Here is a 14,388-nt window from a genome sequence, read left to right as displayed (position 1 = left end):
TTGCAGCAAATGATTCACATTATTAATGGTCGAAAATAGACGTGAACATGAGGGATAATCAATACCTCCAGGTTGTAAATTTATGAAGCATCTCTAATGGGCCTTCACTTTTAGCACTTGTTCAGAGAGGGTTTTTCACTCAGTTTACAGTTATTACAACTCTCAACTTTCATTTGTTTGTTCATTAAAGAATATCAACATCTATCCTATACACCAGACACCAGTGCAATGAATTCAGTCACAGACCCTCTGCTCAACTGCTAGGTTGAATCAAATTTCAGATGCAGGAATATCAATCACTGACAGATACAAACCCACAAAATGAAAAAAAGGAATGTTGCCAAGGTTTTTGTAATTCTCAGAGCTGTACTTTCACTATGCATTAGAGGCTCCTGGTACAGAGTGGTGAGGCATTAGCTGCTGGATTAAATGGCGTTATTCAATTAAACTGGAATAAGCAATGTCTTGTCTGAAATGCTTAAAAGTCAAAAACAATTTTCTTTCTAATTATCCCTGGCCTGAATTGGACAAAGAAAGAAAGAAAGAAAATCCAAATCACCGCTCCGTCAGTCTGATCCCATCGTAGAGAGATGGCTGCCCGGCATAATCAACGAGCCTTAATAAAGCCATTCAGCTCGGGAGCTCGATTACCAATTCAGCGCTGTTACCAGGATCATTAGAAACCCCATCACTCCCTCCGTTGCTGCAGCGATATAAATTTTCATTACCGAGATGGGGCTGTTTACCATCGCTGGAGAGAAAGGAGGATATGTGTGGACAAATACAGTACAAAGGGAAACTGTGTTTTTGCTCTTTTAGAGGAACAGATGTTCTCATCTCAAAGGGAGTGGCTCCTTTCAAGTTGCTTCCAGCAGTTATGTGTATTAAAAAAAGAAGGGGGGGGCAAAATCTTTTATTATAGAGCTGCACATTCCAGATGAATGTTTATGCGTTTGGTGTGTTAAATCTTTCAGCGGTATACAAGCCCTGAGTCACTGAAGGGTCAAAACACACAAATAAATCCCCCCGATGGAAACACAAACCCACTAAATAAACAGGTGGGTGGAAAGTTTCCTGAAAATTCAATAGCTGTGGAATTTGATTGCGATGCAGAGTTCTGTCAGCATCTTTATTTTGTCTGTTCATTCTCATATCACTGACTTATCAGGCTTCAGAGAGACTTTGTCTTAAGGGGGTGCTTTAAATTACCCAGAAAGCTGTGTGATGGTTTGTCCTCCATGACTTTGATGCGTCTGGCTCCTACTGGAATGACAGCAGCCTCAATGTAACCTGCAGGGACAGAAGTGACAGAAGACAGTGTGTGAAGAGGGTATAGAGATGTCTTTCTCTCTCAGTGGGCTTCACAAGGTTGGCGTATCACAGTGGCCGGGCAACCGGACAGTTTTTGGAAAGAAATCATTACCATTGTCAACATGGCTGGGCCGTTGTTCTGAACACTGCTCTGGCCCAAGTAAAACGACACGTGGGGCCAAATTCATCATCCATCTTTTGGCAGCTGATAAACAGACACTAAGCCCTGAGTGGTGCTTCTGCCAGAGAGCGGCGAAATGAAAGAGCTCGCCCAGTTACAGGGACGCTGCCCCATCAGGACAAATTAATGACAGTTTTTTATGGACCTGTACTGCTGTAGACAGACATTTCATCAGACATTTTCCTTTCCATGCATCTTTGATGAAGGGATTCACTTAGATTCATTTACTTAGAGCTTATGGAGGTGGAGAACAAGAGCCATACATTATTTTTTCTCTTTTTCCATCATGCACACACACACACACACACACACACACACACACACACACTGTTGTCATTGTTATATACATTTCATCAATTATTATAATTTTTTTGCCTGGTCAGCTATGAGGGCGTCACGCAAGTCTTCAAAGTAGATAAATATTATGACTCACACATTTGTGATGTATAAGTCATAAAGTGTGTAAATTTGTGTGTAAATGATTTTTTTGCTACTACTGTAGGCTTAAAGCCAAAATAATTTACCAGCAAAAATAATGTCCTATCATGTTTTTTTCAACAGTGCTTGCAGCAAATATAATAATGACAGAATAAATTGATCCATAAATTCCTCAGAAGTAGAATACCGAAATCGTATGGTTTCGTTAAAAAAAAAAAAAGTGTGTTATTAAAGGTTAATAACACCATGTGATATTTTCTTAAAAACATTGTCACATTTCATTCAGTCTGAGGCAATGTGTTCCCAAACAGCATGTAGAGCTGTTAACTTGAATCAGTTTCTGGGGACATCTGGGTGTTTTTAACTTGTCTGTTGTCATTTGAAATTGGAAAGAAGAATTAAGCGAAGATTCTCAACACGAAGACAGACAGTAGAGACTGCTGGGCACCGAGGAGAAACAGCTGACTGGCTCTTTCGGACCACATGTAATTGCCGGACCCAGGATGCTGTGGCATCAGGAAATAGAGTTCTTCCAGGTTGACCTCTGAGTAATTGGGGTGACGTGGATCAGCAAGTCTTCACAAGTTTTAAAAATAGCAAAACAACAGCGCTGTGAAGAGTATAAAGAACTTCAGATCAGAGAGACACTTCAAATGGTGGAGAAGTACTTTTTTTTCCCCTCTTGAGTGTAGCGCTGAGCCGAACTGTTTTGTTCCTCTTTACTGACCCGCCATTCTCCGCATGGCTCACTTTGTACTTGCCAATGTGTTGTGTGTTTTGGGACTAACCACCACCTTACTGTTACCAATGTCAAGTGTGACAGGCAGCACATCAGAAAAAAAAAAGCAGTTAAAAAGTTCCGATCACCGCAAACCGCTGGGAAAAGAGCCCTCGGTTCGGGCCTGGTTAGTGCAACCACACCAATCCGCTTCCCCAAATAAAAAATAAAAAAACCCCAAAAAATCACATAGAGTGCGTCTGGCAAGAGCTTCCAATCTCAGCTGGACACAACACAGGAAATGCCAACCTTTCCATAACAACACGGAGAAGATTTTAACAGAATGTACAGCCCGTCCCAAAACAGAGTCCATTTTTAGAGAGAGTGTTGTGCAGAGATGCTTGAACTCTGCGAATACTGAACTTGTCACGGTGGCATGGTAAAAGGAAGGACGCATTAGCACGGCTTCACAAATGCATCAGATCAGGACTTACACATTAAGGACGCAACGAGAATGTGGCACGAAAGACGAACATTTATACACGCACAACAACTGCACACAATCAGGATAAAAGTGGAAAAAGTAAGACAAAGTGTCCCCTTCTGCTGTCAGTCCCTCACAAAACTTACAGTTGCATGGTGCGTTACGCATGATGCCTCTGTACCAATCTGCACTTATCCGTTCTGCTATTATGCTATTTGAAACTAAATAGACCAAATAGGGTCCTATTTGCCTGCCTTAGTTTCAAATGGCGTAACTCAAATGTGTGGAGATAGGTGTCATAATTGAATTAAGTTAACCCAACAAATCATTTTTTTGAGTGCACAATGCGTGCTCAAATCAGAGGCAGAATCGAATGGAGTGTTCGTTTTTGGAACTTCGGACATAGGTCCGAATTTTTTTTAAGAGGAACTATGAATGGAACAGGGCGGGAATGCGTTGGTTAGCATTGTCACCTCCTACGTTTTGAGTTTAAATCCAGGCTCCAGTTTTGTGTGCTCCGTTGTATGATCTCTCCTTGTAGTTGACTGGACGCTGTGATCGAATGGATTTCCTGGGATGGCCTGCAGCAGCCATACCCACATCAAGATTAAGCAGTTATGGACAGTGAGAGAGTGAGACAGCTATAGACACAAACTTGTTCACTTTTACTTGTAAGAACTGAATTTTGAAGAACTTCTTTTCAGTGTGAACTGCACAACACTGATTGGGCATTTCTGCGAGGCTCATTAATCTCAGTTGGATACATAGATCCCGCTGAGAAAGACTGTTTCGTTTGTTTAATGAAAGTTGGAACTCGCTGTCATTTGCTTGAGGTCATCTTTGCCTGTTGGATGTTTTTCTCTTGCCGCTCCTGGGAACAGCGTGAAAAGGTTTCAGAGATCACAGCAAGCAGCCACGCCTCTGACCGTTTACAGCGTTTCACGAAACAGCGAGCTCTCACTCCACTCCGAGGACCTGTTCTTTTAAATCGTTACTCTGCTTCGGCTGAACAAGGGGTCCTGGCAGGGCATGAAAAATTCCAAGCTGTTAATCAGGCCACATTGTCAAAATGCCAAATGTCCTAATGGGCTCTTCCGAGACACTGAGAAGTCTTATAAAACCAAAAACTTGCCTTTAAAACTACACCCGCTGAGTATATACTGTGCTTGAGCAAAATACCAGTTTGTCGCTACTTCTTGTATCTGTTCCCAGGAAGACCCACAATAGCAATTTAAAAACAGACAGACAAAAGCAGTATTCTTACATGACAAACACTTGGGAAAAGTCCTGATCTTTGACGTCACACATATCAAAACCTTCTTACAATACCTACGAGCAACTGGGAAATAGAAAACCAGAGCGGTTCTGGGTCAGGTTAATGGGCACCAATGGAATCTATAAATGCTTTTTTCAGATGCACATTACATTACATTACATTACAACAAACATCATCATCATAATAATTTTTTGTTCACTTGTAAAGACTGATAATATTTTTGGTTGAAAATGGCTCTCTTGTATATGCTGGGGATGCTTTTAATTCATTTTCACAAATCAGACAGCGTTCAGACAGGTTCTGACAGTAAAAGATACTACAATCAGATCTCAGAGCCTTTGTTTGCTGGGTGAATGTGTAAAAGAGGCTCATTATGGCTGTGGGAGAAGGCTCTTAAAGCAGAATGAAAGAGTAACACTTGCTGATTAACGCTCGGTGCTCAGAATTTCTGGCAAGCCTGCTTTTGACATATAAATGCTGTCCTGTCTGCTGGCCCAAATCCTAATATATTTTTGTTGTTTTTGTGAGGATGCCAATTCCTGCCAGTTGTTTCCATATGCAAATGAACCCTATTTGGAGCCTATTCAACCTGGAACTGTCCTCGAATAAAGACATGAAATATCAATGAAGGCGTCAGCACCTGCTGAGCTGCAACGTTGCCTCTCATCATGCATGGTAGACCCACCAGAATGCTCTCTATAATCAGAGTCAAAAAGCCAAGACCAGTTTTAATCTTCTTTACTGTGCCAGAAAACTGAGATATTACAGGTGAGATCAAGGCTGCTTGAGTGCTTGTTACATCCAGACTGAGGATTTAACATCACATCATCAAGTGTAATCCTTAGAAATTATTAATATTATGATTAATAGTATTTATTTGGCAGAGTTACATTGAACAGTAACATGTTGAAACATTATATAACGCTTGAGCGTTAATGTTGTTTTAAAGAAGGGAACAAGTTTCTTTTCACATATCAGGGCAGTGGTGGCCTAGCGGTTAAGGAAGCGGCCCTGTAATCAGAAGGTTGCCGGTTCGAATCCCGATCCGCCAAGGTGCCACTGAGGTGCCACTGAGCAAAAGCACCGTCCCCACACACTGCTCCCCGGGCGCTGGTCATGGCTGCCCACTGCTCACTCAGGGTGATGGGTTAAATGCAGAGGACAAATTTCACTGTGTGCACTGTGTGCTGTGCTGCTGTGTATCACGTGTGACAATCACTTCACTTTCACTTTCACTTTACTAATGGAATTGCAGTCAGTTTGCAAATGCATATTATTGTAAAATCGAAAAATATCTCTTTAGTTTTGAGCAACTCTGTCATGGAAACACAGCTTGTGTCTCTGTGTCAGAAAGCAGCTGTGGAGGGATTCAGGGGGAGGATCTGTCAGCTTACATTTGGTATAACTTTCCCATAATGCACATGTTCATTCCGTATTACATTACACGTGCGTAGGCGTTTTTGTGGTGGCTCCACTTGTGCCATAGCGTCAAAGGAGCAGCAGATCATAGGAGCCACAGTAGGGCATTTGCTTCAATTTAGAAGCCCTAATGTAGAGCGTCTGTATATGAAACGCAGCTCAAATGGCAACACACACTCGACAGATGGGCAGAAGTATCGACACGGGTGACGGCAAACCACCAAAAAGGTTGTGGTTTTCCCCTGCAAACTCCATTACCCGCTCTTCAACTCACCCGTTCCCCTGGTGTGATTAAAGTCTCCCTTGACTATTTTGCAGGACTTGCCATCGCCGTTGCAGACACCACAACGGTCCTCTTTCGCCAAGGAGCCAATGATGCCGTCGCAGCCAATTTTCTGCAATGAAAAAAAAAAAGAAGATGAATTATTAGCCGTGGCATGTTGTGAAGACACCAAACTCAAATACATGAAACGATCAGATGTTCCATCTACCGCTGCTTGAGTACAAGTAATTAATGCCATTTGATTTTCCTCTGTGATCAAAATATTTCAATTTAATTAAAAAAAACAAAAAAACAATGCAGCCCTGGCCGTCGCCCATTTCCTCCCTGCATACTGTTCGATGGAGGATGGCAGCTGGATTTACAGCTATCCCCTTACAAACAACAGGAACAATCAGGGTGCACTTCAAGGCTCTATTGTTATCAGCAGCGTTCTACATGTGCAAAGTGTGCTGAGACAATGTTTCAATACAGTACGTGCTGTGCAAAGGTGCCATTTAGAGAGGTGCAAGAACTTTCCAATACAAAAACGATTATGATAACTGCAGAACAATGATTGTATACTATGGCAGTACTATAAAGGTGGAGAATGACAGGGGGATGATATTACACATGATAGATATACTGCATATGTTAGATGTAGAATTTTAGATGTCACTGGAAAAATTATGAATTCCGCTAAAGTGCAGGTGCAAGGGAGTGTGATCACATGAAATCAACGTATTGCACACATTGCTGAAGGAAATAAGGGGAACAGTTTATGCGAGGAACTGGGAGAACAAAAAAAAAAACGTGCCTCAGGTTCAAATCACATTCAACTGAGATTTACAGGTCTTGGAGGTCAGATGAGTTTTGAGCTGTAACGGGGACATTGGTCTGTCTTGTCGGCCCAACAAACTGGAGAAATGCGCTTTTGTTCCAGTAGCTTATCGCTGGGAAGTGTGCGGAGCAGATGGGCTGGACGGCAGAAGGGCCACCCTGCGGACTCCAGAGCCTTAAGTCACACAGCAGCCTGCCCTGATTGGATACAGTCATGAAACTTGACAGGCAAATGGGGGTAATAAAGTCCTCTCGCTGTACAGAGGGACAGCTAAGGCCGGTTTTTGTAATGGGGTGTGGGAGCGTCGAAGGGCGCTAGCGGTATTTGCGTCAGCTTAAGTCCCAGCGATCCAACATTTGTTCTGGTGAGAGCATGCCAACACAGACTGGCACAGACAATTCGGTGCCCAAACCAGCAAAAGCGCCTTCACTGACTTGACCACAGAAATGAGTCAATCAAAAGCCTGTTAAACATGTGTTAATGTGCCAAATACTGAGCTGATGGACTAGGTACTAGGTGATGCTGGTGAAGGTTTTGGGGGGGGGGTCTAATACAGACCAGTCCTACCATGTGGAAGTCATTTTACCAAAACAGAGCTGGTGCACCCTCTACAATTTTCTTTCCAACTCAGAGACACACAGTAACTCACACACATACACACCAACTGGCACACTCTTGTTCACTTTTTTGTGGTCCCACACATAGACCAACACCCCAAACTTTTGTTGCCACCCACCTATTTTCACAAACCAGACAAATGACAAAAGGCCAAATAAAGTTTTCTTCAAAGACACACTGTTCTGCAAAGAGACTTTATTTACTTGACCCAGAAAACCACTGGACCCACTTCCTGATACATACCCTCTCTGTCCAAAACCCTTTTCAACAGCTAATAAAGGGCAAAATAATCCAAGAAACCCACAATTGTCAATCTTTCTTACAGATAGGAACACAGATTTTTAATACCCTTCACACTAGACTTCATTTGAGCCCAGGCAACAGTCTTTACTTGCTCAGGGTGCAGAATAAAGGGCTGGCAGCTTTTCAGAACTCGTAAAAAGCTCCAAGCGCCACTGGAAATGTGGGCCACTTGACTTTATGTGACACTGCATAGCTGTCATGAATGGATATTATGCAACTTGTGCAATTTACATAGCAATGCTGTATAACATTATTATCCAATAAAATGCAACTTATTTTGATTCTCTTTCTCTCTCTCTGTATTAATGGGAACCAAATGTCCTCTTAAACAAAGTGGAGACTTTTTGACAAAAAGAAAACATATTTTTATATAAGAAAACATATTTTGTTGAGAAATGTAGTTAATAAAGAGGTAGTTATACATTTATTACGCCATATCAATGGGTCAGAACAAAATGAGAAGCAGAACCGAGAGCTTCTTCAGACTTGATTTCACCAGAATTGGAAGGTCCATCTCTACAAAATGATCAAATAACATCTAGGCTATACTAATAGTTTCTTATAACTATCCCAACTTTTACTTGGAAGGGACGTCTCTCTTTGAATTTTTCTTGATTTCACAAAGTGTTTTTGTCCATTAAAACAACATCAGATTGATCCAAAATCTTTTAATGCTGTAAATTACTATGATAACTTCAAATGGCTATTAATGAGAGGCCCATTATCAGCAACAACAGAGTTCCAATAGTCTGTCACTTTAAAAATACTAATTAGAAAACTCTTTTGCAATTATCTTGAGTATCTGGTGCATCAGAAAATGTGGGGTCTATCTTTGTCGATGACTATTTCTTATCCACTTACGTAATATTTTATGTTCATTCCATGTTCAAATGACATTAAACTTTTGAATTGTAGTATATGTTGTTGTTGTTATTCTCTCATCAAGAGCTTTAATCTGAAATATTTATCTCTATTACAGCCCCCAGGTCTGCCCACACAAGCCTGTGTCTGTGTGTGTGACCATTGACACAATGTGCTTATTATTGCATGAGCAGCTGAACTTTTCTAAGGACTGCACATGTTCAGTCTGCCTCATCAGTGACCGAGTATCGAATGCTCATATAAAAGCAGGACTCGCTCCAGCTCATCCTACCTCCCGCTTCTTCAGCATTTCCAAGCATTTACATCATCTGAGACACGGTCAGTGTGAGGCAGACAGGTGCTCTCCGCAGGCCGAGTCCACGTTATTAACCTGACTGGGCCGCACGCATCACCAAGACTACCCAATTAAAGCTAAATAAAGGCGTCCCTTGTGCTGATCTCTTCACCTGGGATGACAGATGGGAAGTGGGCTTTGAGGAGTAGGCTATGAGGAGAAGGTTAATGCTATGTTAGGGCAGCTTTACTGAAACATTATGAAAAAAAGTTAGTCTGGTGCAAACGAAATGTAAGAAAAAAAAAACCTCACAAAATAGCTAATAAATGGCAACAGTGAGACAGGAGTGAGTGTGCCTATGTGTAAATGTGTCTGTGAGTGTCCACTGACGGCAGGTAACCAGTGTCATTACCAGCCAGCTGTCTGGAGTCTCCCAATCTGTTCTGCATTCAGATTTTGGCACAGTGCTGGCTGAACCGCTCTATCCAGATGAATGTGCTTCTTAAAACTCTCTACATATTTAGGATCATCAAGTCAAGAACTGCTGACACAGAGGTCCTCCACACACTGGACACGGCTGCCCTACCGGCTCAGGTTCATATTCAGAAGTGTAACCTTCATCCTATCCAGACATCTCATGTGTCCCTAAAGAACAGCACTATAAATAAGGCCACAGTGGGAGGACAGGAAGTGGATTTTCTCTCGCCTGACTCGACCCCAGTCACCTCCTGGGCAATTTGAACCCTCTTATTCCCAGTCCTGCCAAGTCTGGTCCCAGAGTAAATGCACTACAGCAACCATTGTTGTGTCTCATTGTCATGTAAGTAATTATATCCCCCGTATGTGAGAAAATGTACAGGCTATATGAAGAACTAGGATTTTGAGACAGAACAAAGAAGCAAAATACAGTTTTAGTTCTTACTAAAATAAAAATCAGCACTCCCTTTTTTTCTTGAATAGTTATCTATCTAGTCAGTAAAAAGTAATATTTATTTATCTATGTAATTTTAAATAAAGCACTTTTGTTGACTGTATTAATTTAAAATGCTAATTACACATGGATGAGAATTACATTTGGACAAGAATTTAATTTCCCTAAAAGTTAATTTGAACAGATTATGATGATATATTTGATTACTTATGGAAATAGAAGATAATGTTCAATGACATAGTTTGTTATAATTGCTTAATCTAATTTGCCATAAATTGAATACCATCTATTAAACATAAATTAAACAAATTATATAAATTAAACAAATTATTTTTTTAAGTCTACAGTCCATGTCTTGACCAAAGAACTGCGGGTTTAGCCCTTACCTGACACTTCCCATTCACACACAGGTCATTCTCATAAGGTCCACAAGGAGTTCCGTCCAGCACCCGCTCAGCCACCAACACGGTGGTGTCACGCCCCACCGGGGAGCAGAACAGAGCACACGGCTTTTCTGAACACATAAACACAGACAGACACAGACAAGATCTGTCAGCACTTCTTCAGTCAATTTCATAATCAGGAGTCAGTCAATGTTTAGCAGCGCTGTACCGCAGCCTAAATAAACCCAGACAGCCAGGGCCCTTTTGCACAAGATCTGTTCAATACAACCTGACTACTGAGCCTACTGGTATTTGAAAGGTTTGTTAAAAAAAAACACAGCAGGCACTCGCTTTGATTGATGTCCTTGATGGGCTGCACTGATGGTCTGAAAAATCTGGAGAGATTGTGTTTTTATTCTGATCTGTGGAAGATAAAAGTCTCCACATGGAATATAACCAGACAAAATTGATATAAGTGATGTTTGAAGAATCTTGCTTGTTGGAGAGACTGTTTCGAGAGACTGCTTTTACGTGAAGAGCGTGTATGCGTCCGTGTGTGTGTGTGTGTGTGTGTGTGTTTTTGTGTCTTGTGGTCTAAGACCATCTTTGTGCTTGTTTACAGGCAACATGACAAGCCAAAATTCTTTACTTAATCATAGACATTTGCAAAAGAAAACATTTTGCTACATGGCTTAATAGTAAATACTAAGGAACATTTTGTAGAGACAGTTTAGCTACGAACCCCTCAATGAACTGAAAAGAAAAACCTTACTTGTATGCAATTAATTAAGAAATCCAAACACTTTTATGAAGATTCTGAATATGATCATAAACACAAATTATTGCTGCTTGATGAATTTGGGTTTTGCTGACTTCAGCTGAGAGCATGAGGGGGTTGGGTCTCAGCTTATTCACAGTACAGTAATGTTTTTACTAGGGGAGGGAGAGGGTGCGTGGCAATTTAACCACTTTCAGATAAACAGTTCCACGTCCTGTTATGATAGAAAAAAAGAGACATTTGGCAAGCAGCTGTAATAATTTCAGACATTGAGATGACGAATGGGTCCCTGATTAAAGACTCACATATCAAACTCAGAAATACACAGTCCTACCTATATTTTATATAAGGTTGGTGGGAAAATTTTTCCCACATTGTCGAAAAAATCTAGCATGATAATTGACATTATGAGATAAATCCTTTGTTGTTAATGCCATTCTGGCCAATGGCCAATTTTCTGAAAATCCATTCAATATTCCTCATGGAATTTCGACACAGGGAACCGGATGTTCAAAAATGCTAAAAATCCACCTCTATTTTGTTCACTGCATAAGGCTGTCTGGAAGATCAGCTGGTTTTAGCTGGTCTTATCTGGTATGACCACTGTGAAAAGATACCATAAATTCGTCAGACTAGGTAGTTAACCAGCATTGTCATCTCATCCAGCTTCATTTGGTCATGCCAGGTTTTTCAGCAAAGTATATATTTGTGTTAGTTGGAGTTTTCAGCCTCACCATCATTGATGACAGCTGACCACACATTAGTCTTTTTCTTGCTGGCCTGCCGGTCGTGTGACTGGCACTGCTGGTCCCTGAAAGTGGGCAGGCCCTTTGAGCAGGGTGGGCCCTCGCAGACGCGGTGCTCAACGCTGGCCTTCGGGCAGTGCTTTCCTCCAGGCCCAGGGCTGTGGACAGAACAGAAGCCCCATAAATCTGAGCTCCAACACCCACTTCCCTGCTTCTGCCAGACCACACATCACTCTCTGCCTGCAGGCATGGACCTCTGCTGGGACAAGCCCCGTCTCCGGGGCCCAATCATGCTGCTAGGACTGCAGGGAAGCAGTGGTGACCCCTACTAACAGAGGTAGACAGACACCTGTACCCTCTCCTCCCACTCTCTAAACCTCCTTCATCCCTCCCTCAGCAGAGGTTGCTCCTGCAGCCATGGGAAAGATTAAGAGTCGTGGCTGGTGCACAGGACTACCTCTCGCAGTCCTGCTGCTCAGCACAGAACACGACTCACAATTCAATTTTTAATCACACCTTTTGCTTATTCTTATATATTTTTTCTAGCCTTTTGTGTTAAATACTATAATAATAAATTAAAACACATACATAACAAAAATAAACATATCCTAACATACAGACCTTATGACTCTGCTCCTATGCTGGCACAGAGCCCCTTGATGCCTCTCCAAATTCAAATCCCCCCATCCAGCCCCGCTATAACCCCAGGGGAACTGAACGCTTTTGTATTCTGAGTGCTCAGTGCTCACAGATCTGTCACCTTCAGTACAGTGGAGAGAAAACCTGTGTCTTCCAAGCAGTGTTCTCCACGAAGGTGCCAGGGCTGGAGAATAACTTGGATTTGTTCCTCCAGATGCCGCCAGCGAATCTCATTATGCGAGAAAACCAACTGCAGGGTCGAGTGACAACCACAATTCCTAATCTTCATCTGAAAGACCCCTGATGCGATTGGATGCTGGCGCTGGCTGGCATTTGGGTGAGCTGACTTACGGGGGGTTGTCACATTTCCTCTGCCTGAACTGGGCTCCGGTGCCACAGGTGCGGCTGCACATGCTCCACTGGCTCCATGGGCTCCAATCCCCATCCACATGCTGAGGGATAGGAGTCTTACTGACACAATCCCCAGCCCTGCACCACTGTCACAGAAAAACACACATTCATGTCTAGAACAAACACTATGCACGTTATGTATAGCTATGGATAGAAGAAATTGTAATGCATAAGCAGCGTCCTATTCAGCAGGTTCTAGCAACCAACAGAAATATTTAAGTTTATGGTTTTAGGATTTGTTGCTTTTGTAAAATTTGACCTGGTGGGGATTCCCTATTGGGCTACCATTATCAAATCACCAAAATTATTGTGGAATAAAAACAGTTTATAGGATCAAACGTATCCAGGGGAAATAAGTTGGAACATAGTACAAAATGGTCCTTACATAGTGGTAGGTAAGTGGTTCCCATAAAATGCATTAGGCCTAAAGTGTTGGCATTCATGTATACCTTATCAGGGCCACACTCTGTTCCATCCAGTGGAGGGTCCAATTTAGTTTTACATGAAGTGTCACCTTCCACAAGACACCACAAGCCAGCGCACATAAGATGCTGAAAAACAAGATTTGGTGAGTTGCATGTTAGTTAGGACCAGCACAGCAACAATCAACCCCATTACAGCCTCCCCACTAGAGTGAGGAGGATCAAGAAATGATGTTTTGGTCATTTGGCTTGGTCCATGCTTCACTGCGTGCATACTGCTGCACGTTGTTTAAACATTGTACTTACGTTGATTTCAGACATACTGTACACTGGCAGCTGTGGAGAGGTCTGTCTAATATTACACATAAGGGAGGGAATTACTGGCTGATGCTCCGTTTTCATTATCCTACAAAAGCGGGCCCAGCATGGTAGTTCTACACCAACAGAATCATTTTCACAGATGGCTGAAAATGGAGCACCGTCTTCCCCGACCATGTATTCATCCAACATCATAAAGCTGTCATCACAACCAAACAGGAGATTTACATTAGAAAAATAAAGAGGGGAACTGGGGTGGAGAAAGTAGATTCATGAACAGGTATTTGTGTGAAATGAGACATGGGTATAATCAGCAGTTTTCCTTCAGGCGGCAGCAACATGGATATGCCAATAAAACCCAAAGTGGCCAAAAAAGGATGATCAGAAATCCATCCAACCAAAGGATGATCGGAAGTATTTGAATACCAAATCTACCTTCCTGTTTCTGTAGAGTCAAGAATTTTTGTAGAAACACATATTAATATGTTCAATGTTTTTATGCTATATTCATATATAGTTTACAAATACACGTATACACACAAGAGCTCTATTTAAAAAAAAATCTAAGGCATTTTTTTAAAACCCTGCTTTGTGTCTGTCAGCCAAGCCTCTGATGACACATTACTCATTTTTGGATTTTATTGTATGCATTAATATAAAATAAAAAAAACGCAGATACCTGGTTGGTTTAAATATATCTTTTATGCGGACATGCCTAGAACGTTTGTTTGATCCTTCTGATTTGTGTCAGATCAT

At 41.8% G+C, this 14,388-nt stretch overlaps 1 protein-coding gene across 1 annotated transcript in view; it reads right to left on the bottom strand.

Moving 5' to 3' along the window:
• LOC114766187 (A disintegrin and metalloproteinase with thrombospondin motifs 17-like) overlaps window positions 1-14,388 on the bottom strand; it is a 70,894-nt gene that overhangs the window by 20,157 nt on the left and 36,349 nt on the right. Inside the window, 6 exon segments of the mRNA XM_028956836.1 lie at window positions 1,210-1,290; window positions 6,102-6,222; window positions 10,322-10,449; window positions 11,831-12,000; window positions 12,833-12,978; window positions 13,342-13,443. Coding sequence (XP_028812669.1) covers window positions 1,210-1,290; window positions 6,102-6,222; window positions 10,322-10,449; window positions 11,831-12,000; window positions 12,833-12,978; window positions 13,342-13,443 — 748 coding nt within the window.

This window comes from Denticeps clupeoides, chromosome 16, assembly GCF_900700375.1.
Source record: "Denticeps clupeoides chromosome 16, fDenClu1.1, whole genome shotgun sequence".
Classification (NCBI taxonomy): Eukaryota; Metazoa; Chordata; class Actinopteri; order Clupeiformes; family Denticipitidae; genus Denticeps; species Denticeps clupeoides.
This window is presented reverse-complemented; position numbering and strand designations above follow the sequence as displayed.